Source organism: Montipora capricornis, chromosome 4, assembly GCF_036669925.1.
Source record: "Montipora capricornis isolate CH-2021 chromosome 4, ASM3666992v2, whole genome shotgun sequence".
NCBI lineage: Eukaryota > Metazoa > Cnidaria > Anthozoa > Scleractinia > Acroporidae > Montipora > Montipora capricornis.
This window is the reverse complement of record NC_090886.1, coordinates 4,171,433-4,189,380: the sequence shown is the minus strand read 5'-3', so window position 1 is coordinate 4,189,380 and position 17,948 is coordinate 4,171,433. Positions and strand designations below refer to the sequence as shown.

At 37.2% G+C, this 17,948-nt stretch overlaps 1 protein-coding gene across 1 annotated transcript in view; it reads left to right on the top strand.

Annotated features, from left to right (window-relative positions):
- The window catches only part of LOC138045267 (E3 ubiquitin-protein ligase CHFR-like), a 17,609-nt gene extending 1,794 nt beyond the window's left edge, over positions 1-15,815 (top strand). The window contains exons 4-21 of the mRNA XM_068891705.1: positions 214-277; positions 869-955; positions 1,452-1,507; positions 2,247-2,378; positions 3,632-3,654; positions 4,696-4,771; positions 6,480-6,558; positions 7,056-7,120; positions 7,263-7,417; positions 8,009-8,077; positions 8,685-8,770; positions 10,637-10,777; positions 12,132-12,215; positions 12,476-12,546; positions 12,907-12,994; positions 14,375-14,491; positions 14,673-14,748; positions 15,012-15,815. Coding sequence (XP_068747806.1) covers positions 214-277; positions 869-955; positions 1,452-1,507; positions 2,247-2,378; positions 3,632-3,654; positions 4,696-4,771; positions 6,480-6,558; positions 7,056-7,120; positions 7,263-7,417; positions 8,009-8,077; positions 8,685-8,770; positions 10,637-10,777; positions 12,132-12,215; positions 12,476-12,546; positions 12,907-12,994; positions 14,375-14,491; positions 14,673-14,748; positions 15,012-15,051 — 1,509 coding nt within the window. The 3' untranslated portion in view covers positions 15,052-15,815. The remainder of the gene's footprint in view (positions 1-213; positions 278-868; positions 956-1,451; positions 1,508-2,246; positions 2,379-3,631; positions 3,655-4,695; positions 4,772-6,479; positions 6,559-7,055; positions 7,121-7,262; positions 7,418-8,008; positions 8,078-8,684; positions 8,771-10,636; positions 10,778-12,131; positions 12,216-12,475; positions 12,547-12,906; positions 12,995-14,374; positions 14,492-14,672; positions 14,749-15,011) is intronic.
- The last annotated feature ends 2,133 nt before the right edge of the window (positions 15,816-17,948 follow it).

Sequence of the window (17,948 nt, the reverse complement as noted above, 5' to 3'; positions counted from 1 at the left end):
GAATGCCCTGCAATCACACCCAAAACAGTAACGCCACAAGGGGGAATGCTAGAACTCTAATGGCCTACCAGCAGACCATGATGCCATGCACCCATAAATGCCAATGCTATGCCAAGCACTGAGAATACGAGCTCTCAGTCGTTAACTGAGTTAAATTATATTTAATTATATTTAAGTCACTGTTGAGTTTTTGTGTTTTTTAATTGCAAACAGAAAATTCAACTAAACCACAAGGATCACGTACAAATTGTTCATCGGAAGGATCACCCCGAAAGTGGTACAGTACAGCTGTATGTTGATCATTGTTGGTGGTGTGTGAAGACTGAGGTTTTTATCAATAACTTGTACCTAGTGTCAGGACATTCCCCTTTAAAGGACTGAAGTAGTACTGACATTATATTGGTACTATCAAAGGTAGGCTCGAGTACCAGCCATTTTGCGAATGCGGTTAACATCCAACTCCCAAATATTATGAACGGCTGGCTCACTGGTCAGCATCGTTTGTCTGTGATGTAGCACCTGTCACAATTGTATTTTGTACTTGGCAGGCAGGCAACTTTCTGATTGGTGGAAAATACAATTGGCCATGGTGTGCGTGAAGGAGCGCGGGCGCACAAAACAGCTGGTCAGTCGAGCTGAGCCTTGAGGAGGAATTAAGTGGAATTTCGGGGGAAAAGAGCCAACACAGTGAATCCGAACATGATGTTGAGTTGAGCTGAAACTGTGTCAAATTTTTGTTTTAATAATTAGCTCTATTGAAAAGCTACACAGGTATAGTGTACGTCATGATTTTGTACAAAAAGTAAAAGTTATTTACAACAGTGAGAAACAAAACAAAAAAATGGTACTTTATACTTCTTTTTGTCAGATATTGCGTTTGTGTTTCACAATTTGACTTTCCCAAAGGAAGACCAATCACTTCTAGAAAACACTCAAGAGTATGTCATTGATACAGGTATGATGTTATTTGTGACTTAACCTAGATTTATACACTTAGATGATGACTCGGGGGAGTATTCGACCGTTATGCAAACCCTCCACTGCATCTCAGGTTTGCATAACTGTCTCAAATTCTCCCATCTCCCTTCGTGAGGTGAGATGAGGCTATGGAAACACCGAAAAAGTCCATTATTGCTTGTATAAAATATTTCTCAAAGATAATTCAACAAATGAAGGAAAATGCTGGTTTTCTTACTTCTTGATTGAAACAGATTTTCTTGACACACGCTCATGTTTCCTACCAACCAATCAAAATGCATGTCTGACAATACATACATGTTATGTAACCAATCAAAATTTGTGTGATGTCACAGCCGTGTTTCCGTACTGTCATCTAAACACAGCTATTGACAAATGAGAGTCCACATACTATCCTAATTATTTTATAAATTTCGTTAAAAAATGGATGTTTCAGTTAACTGAGGTATTATATTACAACAAATTGTTTCTAGAGGAGGAGGTCTCTGAAGATGAGGATAATGTCTCTTCAAAAAGACCACATAGTGAGGTACGCTTTTCATGCACATGAATTGATAAATAAAGAATGGAATGTGCTTTAATAGCCCTTTTCACGGTTAGTTTTTCTCGTTTGCATTACAATATAATCTAGCATGTATGTGAGGCAGTTTCGGGCTATTTTGTAGTTTTAACCTGAAATTGCCTCACATCCATGTTAGATTACATTGTAATGCAAATAAGAAAAACCAACCGTGAAAAGGGCTATTGTACTGTCATTGAGCATTCAATTACATGTACATGTAAGTGGCTAGCGCCTGAAAAAAGATGTAAGAGGCATGAGCTAAATGCCTTTAATTTAGGGCTAAACACTCTTTCTGTTCCAGCTATATACTTGTAATATTCTAAACACCTCAGTCACTTGCAAGTAAGTATCAGTTTAGGGAATCTGAAGGAATCTATACTGTAGCCGGAGCCAGTACCATTAGGTCTTGTACATTTTTGGAAGTTGTTCCCTAGATTTGTTAGCTCAGATCTTTAGCTTTGTCAATTTTTTAAAATTTGCTCCACCTATTTCATCCAAAAAAATGATAAATGGTAATTAATTTTAGTAAATGGCAGACCCTGCAAAGAAACACTCATTTGTCACTCAGCATCAAGTAGATGTGAATGCATTTTAACCTCCCCAGTTTATTAGCAGGTACATTTAGAGCTCATGGTACATCTTTTGCTGGGAAATGAATGAGATTTTAGCAACAATTTATCCTGAGTATTTGTTATTGTTTGGTTAGACTGGTGATACAGATGAAGGGCCAGCTACAAAAAAGAGGCATGAAGAAGAAAGAGGGACTTTAGTTGAAAAGGAACCAAAAATGGTGGCTCATAACTCTATTGCAGATACTTTGCTTTGCAGTATCTGTCAGGTAACAATGATAAATAAGATTTGTTTATTTTACTATGCTGAGACTTGGTACAATGTACATTGTATGACTGGAAAAATTGTTCATTCTGAAGAAAGTGTTATCCAGCAGTCAAGAATGATAGCAAGTGAAGAAGGGAAAATTGGGAGCCCATATCAAAGTGGATGGAATTTGTCTATTATGATGACAACTGTATAGATTATAAACCCTTAATGGGTCAATAATGATCCATTATAAGCCCCACAGGGAGTCCCCATAGGCTCCGTCTTACAACCCTTAAATGTTCATAATCTTGTAGCACATAAAAGAGTCCACAGAGTATTTGCAAAGAGCAGCTCATGGCATGGGTTTTGATAACTTTTAAAGTAAATGACTGAGCTAATCAATGTAAGCGGCAGTCACTGTTGTGTTTTACAAGGGCTCGAGTGAAAATCAAGGCCGATTAGCCGGCAGTGAGAGGCATATTTCTGACAAACAGACGGCGGTGTAATGTTGGTGACCAGCTTCTCATGAAACCCCTGCATGGAGTTCCCGTTGTTGTGGTTGTCCTCTGTGGTATAAATTATCATGGTTGGGAAGGGTTAATCTACAGAGATATTAGCTACACCAAGCTACTCTAAAATCTGAGGGTAAAGAAAGATGTGATGATGATGATGAGGGAGGTTCCCCATTGACAAGTAAAAATGTTTGACATTAAACAAAGTAAAATGCAAAAGTACCCGTAGGTTTGTGAGGGGAAAGGGTTGGAGATCATCTTTATAATAAATAAGTGATGGCCCAAAGTGGGAATTGAACCTACTATCCTTCACACTCTATCTGGATAATCTAATTCTCTAATTTCTCAAATCCCATAATACACCTTGTTTACTCCCAAAAAAATTTGCATAGGCATTGTTTTCGATTTTCTCTTGGGATATCTTCATGTTCCAGGAGAAATTACAGACAAGGATTATGCAAAATTTTGGGTGGTAAACAAGATGTATTATGGAATTTGTAAAATAATGAATAACATGGTCATTGGAGACTATGCACACAGATAACCCTTCGTAACCTCTGAGAGTTTCTTCAATAATTCTGCGACAGTGATTATAACATCCCGCTACCATAGAGCTTGGAGGATTGTGGGTTAAAACCCTATTTGAGATTCAAAACTTTCCGAGTTCCAGTTGGTCATCAGAATTATTAATGTTCACTATAATTATCATAAAATAAATATTAATTTTGACAATAACCATTCTTTTAATTATTTTTTTAAGGATATCTTTCATGATTGTGTGAGGTAGGTTTAACAATTAATTTTATTAGACTAGATTTTTGTATAGTTCAATAATTGAAAGTTGCAATAAATTATTTATTGTATAAGGCCATAAATCAGAGATGAAAAACAGTTAAATATTATTTTTAGTGGGCTATGCTTCTAAATTGACCATTTATGGCATGCATATACTATTTGATGAATATAATTATGTGTGTTATAGGTGGAGTAAATAAATGACGGCTTAACCCACCACTCCTCAAACGCTCTAGGACACCTTCAGTTGACAAGTAAAATTGTCTGGCATTAGACAAAGTAAAACCTCTCAGGAATTAGTGGGTTAATATGTGGCTCCTAAATTAAATGAGAAACTTCTATAAGCTGGCAAGTCTAAAACACAGGTCACGGGTTACAGATAAATAAACAACACCAAGAATGTCTCCCCACTGTAATAACTCTAGAAAAAAGTTGTTTCAAGTCTAGGGGAAACTATTGACTTAAATGTTCATCAGTAGCCTTGTCAGAGAGTTCTAGTGTTGACCTGTGAAATGAGACTTGTAGTTTAGATCCCTGGGTGGGGGGGACTTTGCATATCAAGGGTGGGGATGCTCATGGGAAATTTTGAATTAAACCCCTAACGGAGGCCAATCTGGGCATGGCCCAGGCTTTTTTAATACCTTAAAGAGACCTCATTTACAACATATTAAATTTATATTTTTATATTTCTTTGCGTACAACCCTAAACGAGACCTTCATGGCTACATGATGGTGTTTTTGCCCAAAACACCCGAATTGAGATCAAAATCTGAAATTTACACCGCTATGTGAGATGACAAGCATCCCTGCACCTTTCATATGTGAGTTACACCCTCCCCCCAGGGTTTTTTGGTTGCACACTTTGGCAAAACCCTGAGACAAAGCATTATTGTGCAATTGCATAATACTTTCCTGTGAACATTGGCTCCAAAACCACTTGGTCACTTAAGTATTCTGTCTCTAATTTATTTGAATTGAACATTGCTGCATCTTTACTACCAATATCAAATCAAAGTATTTTTTTCTTAGTCTTCAGCCATGTATTCACTCATTTTGTGCAGCGTGTTATTCACAATGGATGGATCGCTCCAGTGATTGTCCCAGTGTAAGTCATACTGCTCCTTTAAGTCAGTGAGTCTCATTGTTTATTGTGCATTTTCTACATGGATATACCAAGAAAAAATGAACCACGGTTATCAGATTTCCAGCATTTGCATTAGCTTGCTGGACACAGGGTATTAGTTCATATACCTGCTGTACCTAATATGGTCAAGGAACGCGTCACTAATAAAGCGAGCTGAAAACGTTTTTACAGCTTTGAGAAAAAATAGCCAACAAAAGGCGTTTTGGACTGGAATTGACCAAGGCAGAAATCGATGCTTTAGTGGAAGAGTTGTTCATCCTGGAGTTTTTAATAAACAATTAATCTACTCAGGCTTGCTGGATATAAAATGATTATAACCAACTTGGCACTATGCGCCTCATTGGTTATCTATCACTTCACATCCAGCGTGCTCCCGTGGAATAATCATTAAATAGAGCGGTTTTCAAGTTTTTTAATTAGTGAATTCCTTTTGGTTTTGCAAATTACTTCACTCAGTGATTGGTTCTCGTGCCACTTTTTCAACCAATCAGAAGTGAAACCAAAACCAAATTGTGGCTCACACGTGCACATTTCCCCACGCTTTGCGTCGGCTACGTGTGTAATTACTTCGACTCTTGATTGGTTTACTGGATTGTCTTTGTCCTTTTTGATTGGCCAAAGTAATTACTTTGGTTTTGGTTTTACGACACTCGATTGATATGCGCTCTAATGAATAATAATAGTGATTACAATAATACTAATAATAATAATAATGATAATAATAATAATAATAATAATACTTATTAATAACAACTGCATGGCTAAATGGAGTTAGGGTGCCTGGGATATGTCCAGAGGCTTCCACTGGAGGCCAGCCAACCACAGCCCCTTGACCAATGAATGCTCCCATGGCCAGCAATTCCCACAACCCCACCATGAGATCATATGCCAGGCATCCAGGGAACCGTCACACTGATAAACAGTGGAAGTAGGGAGGAAGGGGGTGGGGGGGAGAAGCAAAAGGCCAACTGGACAAGCATTGCACAAAGTGGCTGGAAAAATGGCCGTTCAATTTCCATGTGTTTAAGGGACTGAATGAGCATGTGGCTGTGTCAAACACCGCTTACTGCTCTTTGATGATTGGCCAGCCCATACCACTACCACTATCTGTTGTTAACTTTGTTAGACTGCATTTAACTGCATAATAGTATTGTTGTATTGGTTGAAGTGGCCAAACGTTTTGGGGATGCCATACAACTTGAAACTTCTACTGTATGTTTTCTTGCTTGTGTTGTAAGTAAAGATGGACAAGGAGAAACGGTTTAAGTCAATAGGTATTTATTTTGTAAATGAGAGAATACACCAGAATATTTTGCAGCTCTGCCGTTAGACAGAATTCAAAATCTATTAATATTAAGTATCAGTCCCAGGGCTTGTGGGTTAATTATTGTCGAATATGACCAGCAAAAAATTGGTCAACCATGATGGGCTTTAAAAGATACAGTAAATCTATTAGCCACTATCAAAAATAACATAAGCATTGTTTTACATGTGTATTATTTTTCTCTTGGGACTTACAATGGTCCAAAGAGAACTGGAAACAATGCTTATGCAAAGTTTTCGAGAGCAAACAAAGAGTATTATGGTATTTTTGATAGTGGCTCATTGTATTTCACTGGGAGTGGAATGAAAATTTTGCCTACATGTAGTTCTTTCTTGGCTTTTTTAGTGTCGGAAAAGAGTTAAAAGAATAAGCAAAAATCATATAGTCAACAATCTTGTGGAGGCTTTCCTTAAAGAACACCCAGGCAAGTTAATAAGACGGTTATTCATTCTTCTATCATTTTGTTGTTGTTGTGATATTCAGTTCAATTATTTTAGCAATTAGATTATGGAAGTGAAAAGGATGAAAAGTCACGGTGGTTTAGTGGTCATCAATCGTGCCTCCTACCTCTGCGACCCGGGTTCAACTCTGGCCTTGGGTCGTATGTGGGCTGAGTTTCAGTCAATCTCAATCTGACTCCGAGGGTTTTTCTCCGGGTTCTCCGGTTTTCCCCCTCATCAAAATCGACTCCCGGCCTATTCCATCAGGCTGTGGTGCTGTGCTCCGAGGTCATACATGGGTCGTGTTCAGGGGCCGAGCGCCTAGCCGGCAGCACAGCTCCTTCGGTCCAACCTCGTTGAGCTGCGCCCTTAGTAATTCAGTCTCCGACTGCGAGAAAGGGCGATTAGCAGGTCAGATATTATTATTATGTTGATCAGAAACATTAAAAATTTTGATAATTTCTTTTCCAACTGGCTTTAGAAAGGTGCCGATCAGATGAGGAAATGAAAGAAATGGATTCTAGGAATAAAATTACTGAGGAAATGGTAGGTGTCAGGGAGAAGTAAAACATGTCAATGTATATCAAACGAATGATTTCTGATATTGTTTTTTAGAATAACAACAAAATCCTGAACATCTAAAGTTATAAATGTTATTTTGATTTATTCTCAATTTTTGGAAATGCAGCTCAGACCAAAACGTGGAAGAAGATCTAGTTCTTTTGGCTCCTCATTAGATGATTATGACGATGCTGATAATGATGAAGATTCTGAATATGACAGCGAAGATGACGACGAAGGTCATGAGGACAGTGATTACCTTGAGGATGACGAAGATTCAACGTATATATAATATATATTGCTTTTTTTCTATTATACAGTGGTGATAATGTTTCTTGGGTTGTCATAAAGTGACTAAAAGAAATCAGCAGAATTGGCTCCAGATAGACTGTGCACGGCACAAAACATCCAGCCTGAAGCACTGAGGAAGCTAATGGACCTTAGACACCGGTGTCCATGTTGGTCAAAGACAACAGAGATTGTACCCCAAGCCTCTAGTTGATGTGACTGGTAGCAAGTTCATAGGGTGCAAAACAAAAGTTTTTTGTCCCTCGGGACTCAAAATAGTCACCATGTGAAAATATCCACTGGCCACTTGGTCTGAGCTCTGATCCATGGATCAGATACACAGGAACTTGACTACCTTCGCTGTTGCCTTTAAGGCAACATTAATTAATTTAATAATTTTTCTGAAATCCCAGTTGAAAGTCAAGTGGAATGGTCCATTTTTTTGGGGGGGATCTGTCAAAAGCAGTGTCAGGCCTTCTTTTAAAAGTGATCCTTCTACTAAATCCCAGACTCAAAGTTGGGAACTTTTTACGTAGCAGTTTCATTGTTGTTAATTAGTACATGCATATTGGTTTTTTTTTTCAGAAGTCCGAGAATTATAGCTATAGCAGAACCTGCTTCTTTTGGGAGTTTCTTTGGGTTTGCCTCGTCAAGGTAAGTTCGTAAATCTCAAAATGTATTAGGCCAGGAGTCCCGTCCAAATAGAATTTTATTATTATTGTACTGTTCCTGTGGATAAAAAGTGAACTTGGAAATATTTGCAAGTGAAAGTAGAAATCAAGCTTAGCTGAGGTAAATCCTTTCTTGAAAGCCAAAAAAAATTAATGCATAAACTATGTACTTGTAAGGCTGCTGAAAATATTACAGAAAAAAACTTGTGTACTGTCAAAATATAATTATTTTGTTCATTACATTTCAGTGGAAAAATACAACAAATTTGTGGAAGCACTTAGAGGCAAAACTGTTTCAAGTTTAGAAATGGAAGATGGAATAGGCCATTTCCGAGTTCATGTCTGCTCCCTCTTCAAAATGAGTCTAAGTGCGAAGTTTTTCTTATGAAAATTAGTTTTCATTTATATATAGAGTAGAACTAATTGCCATGACAAAAACTTTGCACTCGGACTCGCTTTGAAGAGGAGGCAGATATCAACTCGCAAATGGCCTATTATTTTAAATGTCCTTTTGTCCCTGTTTTCAGGTTCCTCTAAGAGCAAGATGCTGAGTCAATAGGGTTTTTTTCCTATTTTTTTAAATATTCCAGGCCAATTCCCACAAACTGCAGGTTGTGTCCTGGATACATCACTCCTTCTCTTTCTCCAGCAACCAGTGCTGCCAGTGCGAGTGAAGGTACATTTGTAAAGCCATTTTCTGAAGTTTCCTTTACTCAAAGTGGTCTTATTTTGTCAAACGGTGACTATAATTAAAGACTCTTTTTTACTGTTTAATAGATGACCAGGAGTGTGTTATCGGGTTTAAAACCACGAGGCAAAACCAAGTGGTTTTAGATTTAATGAAACATGATGTGCGAGTTTTTTGACCGGCTTCATAGACATTCCAAAAAAGGCGTGTCCCTCTGGAGTCTAAACAAGGTTCAAATTGTGAGAGGAATAATTATATTAGCATACACGAAAAACAAGCCGGGCCTCATTACTATTTTCTAATATATGAAAAATTCTAAGGAGGAGTGTTTTATTTGGTTTAAAGCCCATGCACATGACGTTTTATTGGCAGGTGCTATTCATGATAGGCTGTCAGGCTCATGAATAATTATTAATAAGTTCTTAAAAATAAGATTAATACATTGAAGTTTCTGCCATTGATGTGAGACAACAGCTTTTGTAAATCTCTCTGATTTCTTGTCTTTTTGAAGGCATTTGTACACACTGTAATTTCAAATCCATAGTTTGACACACTGCATATATTAGACTTAAGAGAGTCTATGGTTTGATGGGGGTTTTCCAGGTAAATATAAATACCACTAATTTTTCTCTCATAATTGGAAGCCGTGCTAAGCTGAACTGCACAACAATGTAATGAAGAGTGTGAACTGCAGGCTGCAGATCTTTGTTTCATCATAGCTGAAACAACCCAAACCTTTACTAATGCTAACATTAGGCCTAAACAGTATGCTTTACATAATGTTTAAGGTTACCTTAAAGTTTCTAGTTTTTTTGTAGAGGTTTGGGTTGTTTCAGTCACGGTAAAGAAATGATGTGCGTCCCTAACCTGCAAACTGCAACCTGCACTTTACATGCTCTGACAAGGTAATTAAGTTTTGTAGCATTTACAGTTCTTTACTCTTAACTCCAAAGTATGTACTAGGCAATTTTTTTATTGGAGTTGATTAGACAGATGACTTAACAGACCAGGGGAGGATTGGTTGACATCACTTCACATTACACTCTAATCAGTTAAGTCTGTTGAAATATAAGTGCTACACGGCCAACGTTTGCAAAAACGTAACCCTTCCTTGTACTTGTACATGTTCATTGCCGTGGCTTTAACATCTTCAGTTCCCATGGCCTGCTCCTTTCTGATCTTGTGGCTCAGTCGGTAGAGCAGCGGTGATCTAACCCGAAGGTCGTGGGTTCAATTCCCACCCTGGTCAAAGTTTTTCTCTGTCCCTGTGTGGGCCCATTTCCATCAGTAGGGCTAACGCTCACATGGTTCATATGGGGTAGAAAACTAGCACTTCACATTACACTCTAATCAGTTATACATGTTAAACACTTTGTATCTTCAGAAGGAAAATGTTTCTTTCTCTGAGGTCTTGAAAACATGGTCAAAGATCCATATTTCATAATAAGCAGAGTTTCACAAATCACTTTCCAGGCTTGAAAAGTTTCTGTGGCTTTTTAGAAACAGAGCCCAGGTCAGAGGTTAGAAAGGTGTTCATGGTTATAATTTGGCCATAGTAAGGTATTTGGTTAAGATTTCATTATAGAAGTCAAAGTTTCTGAGCTACAATAATCCGCAACTTATGCATTGATTTTGTTTTCTGCTATAATCATAAATTATTATTCTCAGAGGACCCTAGGCCATTTAACCCATTGACTCCTGGGGGTTCCCTATTGACGAGTAAAATTGTCTGGGGTTAGACAGAGTAAAATACTAAATCTGGGCGGTTTAGGCTGGTAATTAGTCGTCAAAGGGTTAATAATTTTTCCTGAAAAATACTCAGTTATTGCTCATGGAAGGACTTTGTATTACCAGTAGGTACAGCAAGTTGCAGAGTGCCTCCAGATTACACATGTACACCGGATCAAGAGCATGCATTATGCCAGTGCTGCGTCCAGCCCATGCCGAAGACCTGGTCTGGCACAACTCCTTTAGAGACTATCCCTCCACAGAAATGTAAGTCATCATATAAAGACAAAAACAACATTTTGCTTCACAGTTTGGAAGAAAGGTGTGCACAGCAATAAGTCAGAACAATCAGGCAATAGATAACCAGCATAGAAATTTTTAAAAGCTTTTTACATTCCTCTTAATTATGCCACTCTTGCTGTTAGCCCTACTTACATGTATAAAACAGGGTTGACTGTGGAGATACTGCCCTTGACAACCCAAGAATTTCAAATGTATCATATATAATGTTGTAATAATCATGTTTAAAGCTTTGTGCCTGGCACGAGTCTTGGTTACCTGCTTAGATCAAAACCATTGGACCACTCATTCAACTTGTTATTTTGATACTTTGATTTTACCCAATTCAGCAAGAAACTCCATCAAAGTGGTTAGTACAGTTTTTTTAAATTCCAAGTATCCTCAAGTCTAACCAAGCCTTAAAGACACAATTATGTGACACCCAAATGGAACTCAGAAAAATTCGGAGTACCAGATGGGATGTGAGGCCAGGTATGGGAGTTTGGTCCAATTCAAACCTTTATAACTCATAAATGTGGCTATTTAAATGCAATTTAGGCTAAGTTAAACTCTAGACAGTGTGTGCCAGCATTGTCCAGTTCAGTACATTAGGGTTGGTCACGATGAGTTTAACTGCGTCATACTGTCACAATTTAATTAAGCAACAGAGAAACCGGTAGGTGTCATATATTTTCTGTGTTTCATGGCTGATACAATCATACTAATATCATAGCTTGATGTATCCCCAAGTCAGTGTTAAAACAAGAATTTCATCTCTCCATAGTTGTAAAGATATGTTAATATGGTGAGGTCATAAATAAAGAACTTATTATTCTCTGCTACATGTATCAGAGGTCTGTCTGTAGACCTTTGAGAGACCTGTTCTTGCAAAAGAAAGTTTATTGACGCACTCTAGACCTACAGGGTAAAGCTGACTATAATATATGTAAATTGTTTATTGAGCAGGTAGGAAAGTTGTATCCAGTCAACGTGGGTCGCTTTACTCTAATTGCCAGACCATGACTTTGTAAAGGAAAAGTGATGATTTACCATAATTATGTATTCAATTAATAATTGCCCTGGGCACTTATTAAATTTTTGGACCTTGGGAGTGGCCGCTTATTCGAGGTTAGGTGCTCATTTGAATAAATACGGTACTCAATTCTTAGTTGGGCTAACTTAAAGGTCATTTTTCAATGCCTCATTTACATTTATCCGATTAAATCTGTGGTGACTTTCTAGGACTGATTTATCAACAATAAAAACACTTTTTCAAGTGAACTTATGCTGTCATAATTTATGAAGTCTTTGAAAATATGTAATTGTTTTGTTTTTCTTTAAGGTACAATTTGTTCCAAGTACTTCTGTCACATGTTGTGGGGATGTCAAAAGACTGGTTGTCTGGGATGTCTTAATAAGTTTGCAGGTACATGTTCTTTGATTTCAGCGTAGTTGCTAAGATGAGAAATGACTTAAAATGACCTAAAATGAGGTACAACGGTATCTAAAATGACCTAAAATGAGTAGGTCATTTTAGGTCATTTTAGATCATTTTAGGTCATTCCTTATTTTATTTATTTTATTAACTTTAAATGGGTTACAATAAAATAACCTTTAATAGTATCACTACCTTTATTTGCTCCTACTTTTAATTTTAATTAATTTTATTTTATTTTTATGTATTAGATTTTCAATTGAGTGAAAACAACCTTGCATTATTGATCAACAACAACTTACATGAATCCCAAATCCTGAAGGTGAGAATTAAGTAATTTAAGATGTTCATGAATGCGTACATGTATGCTGCATTAGGGTGCGGTGTTCCAATTTTTTGCTCATTTTGGAGAGTTTTCTGGGTTTTTTAGACTTTCGTTTTAATAAGCATACACTGTCGAATTGTAACTTTTTTTGTAATTTTGACATTGAAGTTAAAAATTCTCCAAAAGACTATTTTTCCCCTCCGAAGTGAAGCTACATGATTGTACATGTAGGATCAATTTATTGGGGTTTAATTGTATCTTGTAAGGGGGTCTGGGAGTCGTGCAAGCACAATTCCATTCCTTTTTATAAACTAGGAGTTTTTTTGAGATTTGGCCTTTTGCCTTTGTAATCAACAGGATTATCTGACGGAACAAACCGTAAGCAAAGAAGACTTGTTACAAAAGTGTCTGGAGAAGTTGGACTCCAAGGAATACAGAACAATTGGTTGGTTATACCTAGATCAGGGAGTAAAACAATTCTTGTAGTGGAGTAGTGGTGTTGCCGTTTGGACAGCACTCTTTATGCCTCAATATTAATTGTTTTTGTTTTATTGATCTTAAAGGGATATTGATGGGCAGGTACAAAACACAGGTCACAGATCACAAGTCATTGCTTTACAAATACAGAAAAAAACCTATAACCATTAACCAATGCTAACATTAGGCCTAGGGGAGGGGGTGGAGGGCATTTGAGGTGTGATTGGCTTTATGAATGTTAAGGATTCTTTCTGTATCGGTAAAAAAAATGTCCTGTAACCTGTGTTTTGTCCCTGCTAGATATTGACATTAGCATAGATACAGTCAATTCAAAGAAAAACAAAGAAAATGTATTTGAAAAATACAAAACAAACCATAAAGACAAAAAGGCAGCTTTAGCCATAACTTGTGGGCATTTTTAACAAAACAAAATATTCCACTTGCACTTCTTGGATATAAGATGATTATAGCCAATTCGGTGTGTTGCATTTCGTTGACTATCTACATGTATCATGTCATGTCCAAAACATGCTTGTTGAATAATAAATATTATAATCATACATCAGACTCACTATGAAAAATCTGATTGGTCGAGAGCCTTCGGCTTCGGCAGATAACACAAACCTCGGTTTTGATAATTCATGATATCATGCTCAACCTCATCCAATAATTGTTTATTGTTATATGTGGTAAGTTTTATGTTTGAGGCGAATGGCCAGGCTCCCATTGATGGCTGCAGTGCCTGCCAGACACCGACTAATAATCCGTCACACAACAACAGTTCACCTCAAATGGGGGTGCTAAGTTTATTGACTACCAGCATGTGTCTACCACTTAGTGTCATTGTTTGTCACTACTAGCTAGCTTGTGGTTGTCTTAAATTCATGGTTTCTTTCATGGTTCATGGTTCATTTATGGTTGATTTATTTCACACTATTTACATAACATTAACATAGAAAGAAAAGGATAGTCACAACACATGGTAAACAAGATAAAATAATTACAGTACAGGTTATAAAATGTGTCTGGTGGTCAAAGTAGCGAAGGCTTTCTAGTTGACCACCAACTAGCATCACCCGTATAATATTTGTATTTTCCACATGCCATTGCTGTGTTTTTGACTTGCTAGTCCCCATGAAAACTTTCAACACAATTCAAGTAATCTATAACCTGTTTACTTGATGTTGCTTGTTTCGGTCATTGTAGTGAATCCATCAGACACAGCAATGCCCTCAAAGTAGGAATCACTATCACTGCATAAATATCCGTCATACCACAAACTGCAGGAACTTGTTCATATTAAATTTTTGTGCTGACAATTACTAAATTCAATTTTGTATTTTCTTAGATGGAAGATCACATAACCTTTGTTCCTCCTCAGTGGTCTGCTATAAATGTGGATTGCGGAATATTCAGGAACTTGCCTATCAGTTCCGGCGGGACATTCCTAGGGATCAATTGCCTGGTTAGTCTCAAATTCCAGTAGGGCGATAGGGGACTTACCTACAAGTAACTAATCGTATATTTTTGTCAGGCATGAAAAAAGATCCCCAAACTAAGCATCGTAAGAGCACGGGAGACTTACATGTGCTAGAGTCTTTGGTACTGGGAGTGCTAATGAGTTGTGCGGTAATGTTTCTGTACAGATTCTGTCCATTCCCGAACTGATTGCTATTGGGGGAAAAACTGTCGGACACAAAGAACCAAACCTCTTCATGCAAGGTAATAATGACTTGTAATAGTTTGCATTACAAGATTTTATGTTTAACCCATTGTGTCCTGTCCCAAAAGCATGATTTCTTTAATTGATTAATGCACCCTCTCCTCTGTCCACAGGTCTATCCTGTCAGACACTAACAAAAACCGTCTTCATGTTTTAATTTAATGTTAATAAATTATTCAAGTTGTGTGTTTCTTTTAGGTTTCTTGGTATAAAACTGTAGAAATTACCCTTAATGATTATTTTTTTTTGCTTTCTCCCACAGTCGCTTCAATCACATATGTGAACAGACACGATTTACGTAGCAGCTGTTGTCACTTGTTTTCTCATCCTTGGTTTCTTTTTAGTGCCATTTTAGCTATCATTGTGATCCTCTTTTTATTTCCTTGGAAAATTAATGATGTTCCTCCCTACTGTGAGAGAACCATCCCTGTCATCATTAGAATTTCCTTTCGTGGATCAAATATAAAATGTACCGGCCTTGGTATCTACCCCGCTACCAACATTTTTGTCTAAGCATGGACACGTGACAGGAAACATGCTCTAATTGGCTGCAAATGTGACAAGTTTTGTCTTCAGTCATTCGAAGTTTGAGAGATGCTCATGCTAGTTTTCCTAGGATGGCGGCAAGACTGGACGTCAAGGACTTTTTCTAAGAAATTGACCCGAATTTGATAAAGTATGCTTCAAATACTTTCAAACTATCGCAAGCAAAAGTTTCAACTATTTGCTTAATGGCTGCCAAACTGAATGTTCAAAAAAACATGTTTTTCTGTCATGTGTCCACACTTAGATGAAAACGATGGTACCAGCTTTTGCAGCCTGAAGGAACATAATTTTATGGGTGTGAATCAGTCTTTGCCCAGTTATTTAATTAAAACTTCCAAGAAATGTAAAACTGGCATTTGTGTTGACTTTGCTTTCTAATTAGGAAATTACATGAAGAATAAGCGTAGTTATTTTTTTTATTTATTTACCAGATAGTCTCTTGTGTTACGTAGAATTCAATGACATGATTGACCATAATTATGTTGTCCCTTTGAATAATAAAGCTAACCTTTTGACATCATTTGTTGTCATTTTTGGGCTTTTTTAAAATTAATGTATAAGTTAGCATCTTTTCAGTTGTAATACATGTGCGGGCTATTTTCTAAGTTTCGCATCAACTTCTGGACACAAATGCTTTCAACTGAAAATCTTTGCAGCACAACAATGCAACAGCATGTCACACATTCCAACCCCTTTTGAAGGAAAATAGGGGGTATTTTTTAGTGCCAAAAGGTGCTCACATGAGCACCTAAGGCTCAAGCCTGTAGAGGGGTCTGGGGTTGACATCATTTTTTTGGTATTCTGTAAAGTAGAAATACTTCTCTGCCTTTTTTGGAGCTGCTAAATCGATTAAGACTGCTGGCCTTATGAATCTGCACAACACAGGGTGTTCAACGGAGAGACTGGGCAAGACATTATATGATAAGAAAGTGTAATAAGCAACGTTTTACACTCAGATTGCAAAAAAATAATGATAAAGTGGGAGAATCTGATAAAAATTGGGAGGGTTTGAATGCCTGGCATGTTATCGACAGCACTTTATTAACATAACTACCACCTGTCAACAAAATTGACAGAAATTGGAATATCAATTAATCACACTTTAGGACTCTATGCGAAAAATCACATGCAAAGAAATAGTCATGCTGCATTGGAGTGTACGAAGCCCAGAAATTTGGTTGTACCAAAAAAGTCTGTAAATGTGAATTGGGAACTTGAATTTTGGTGTATATAGGAGAAATAACAATTTTGCCCAATAGTAGGTTAAAATAAACTTCAGATATGAAGAGTTAGATGTGTTATGAGCATAACTAAATGTATCCATGTCATTGAAGAAAGGTTCCACTAAAAGTACGTGTATGTATAATTTTATTTTAAAAGGCATTTCAAAATCCACTTTTCAAAAGTACTCAAAAGAGCTTAATGAAATTGGGCTTGATGATCACAGGTCAGCTTTTAACTTACAGGGGAAATAGTTTTTGACTGGACCTAGATGTTATTGAGGGGGGTGGCAGTAAACTTCAGGGCCCGGTTCCTGGAAAGCCGATTACCGCTAATCTAAGATTAAAAATTAACCAAGCAGTTTATTTCTCTACTCCCAAATGCTGTTCAACCCAGATTTTTGGCAGAACTTTACATGAGAAGACGTCAATCTTGAAAAACAAAAATAAGCAAAAGAAACTTTCACCAAAAAGTTGAAAATGTGAAACAAAAGTTTACGCTAATCCTGGATTAAGTTAATCGGCTTTCGAGGAACCGGGCCCAGAAAGACAATGGTTGGTAAGGAAGCTTGTTGGTTAAAGAGCCCTACAAAAAGGTTGCATGAATGGTTCTGTGAAGTAACTTTTTAAATGAAATCTGACATCATTTCAATCAGAATGCGCATGCGCAACTAGTCCCAGTTCTATGCTGTGTGTTTCAGTGAAAAACATGTAAAAACGCCCAGGGCACAAAAGGAAGAGGTGGTTTTTTCACAGCTGGATGGGAACCATCTCATCATTTTTCATAAACTGTAGCATGGAATTTCTATTTGGACAAAAAAAGGAACTGAAAAGCGTATCAAAGGATGGCCTTATGACATCATAATAAAAGAAATAACTTTTTAAAAAACCAAGCTACAGATTTTGTGTTAGACTGTTCTCGTACTGTTGCAATTAATAGTTAAGTCACTGAGTTTTTAGGCATTTTCTGTTTGGGTCACATGATTTACCAAAATTCAAAATATGGTTTTGAGTCAAACCAGACAAGCAAATGTTAAATAGAACACACCTGGCAAAAAATGGTAACTGTAGAGTCAAAGAGACTCGAGAAATGATTATTTGAAGGGGTCCCTAGCAACAGTTTGGTAGTTAAGGGCCAGACCCTTAAAGGAAACAGTGGACTTAAATGTCATTAACCCATTCAGACTCCTAAAAAGCAGCTCCCATTGTTGAGTAAAATTGTCTGCCATTAGACATGGTTAAATATTTCAGTCTCAGTCTCGAGGGAGAAAGCCGGCTGGGTTTGGTTTTCTCCAATTTCCCAAAAACATCATATCAAGGAGTTTTCCCAAGTGATAATTAAATTGTAGAATAGACTGAGTTTTCCAAGCTAAATTCAGCAGTTTTTCGATGCAGGTCCAACGTCTGTGGTTTTTTCCTTCTTTATAAAAATT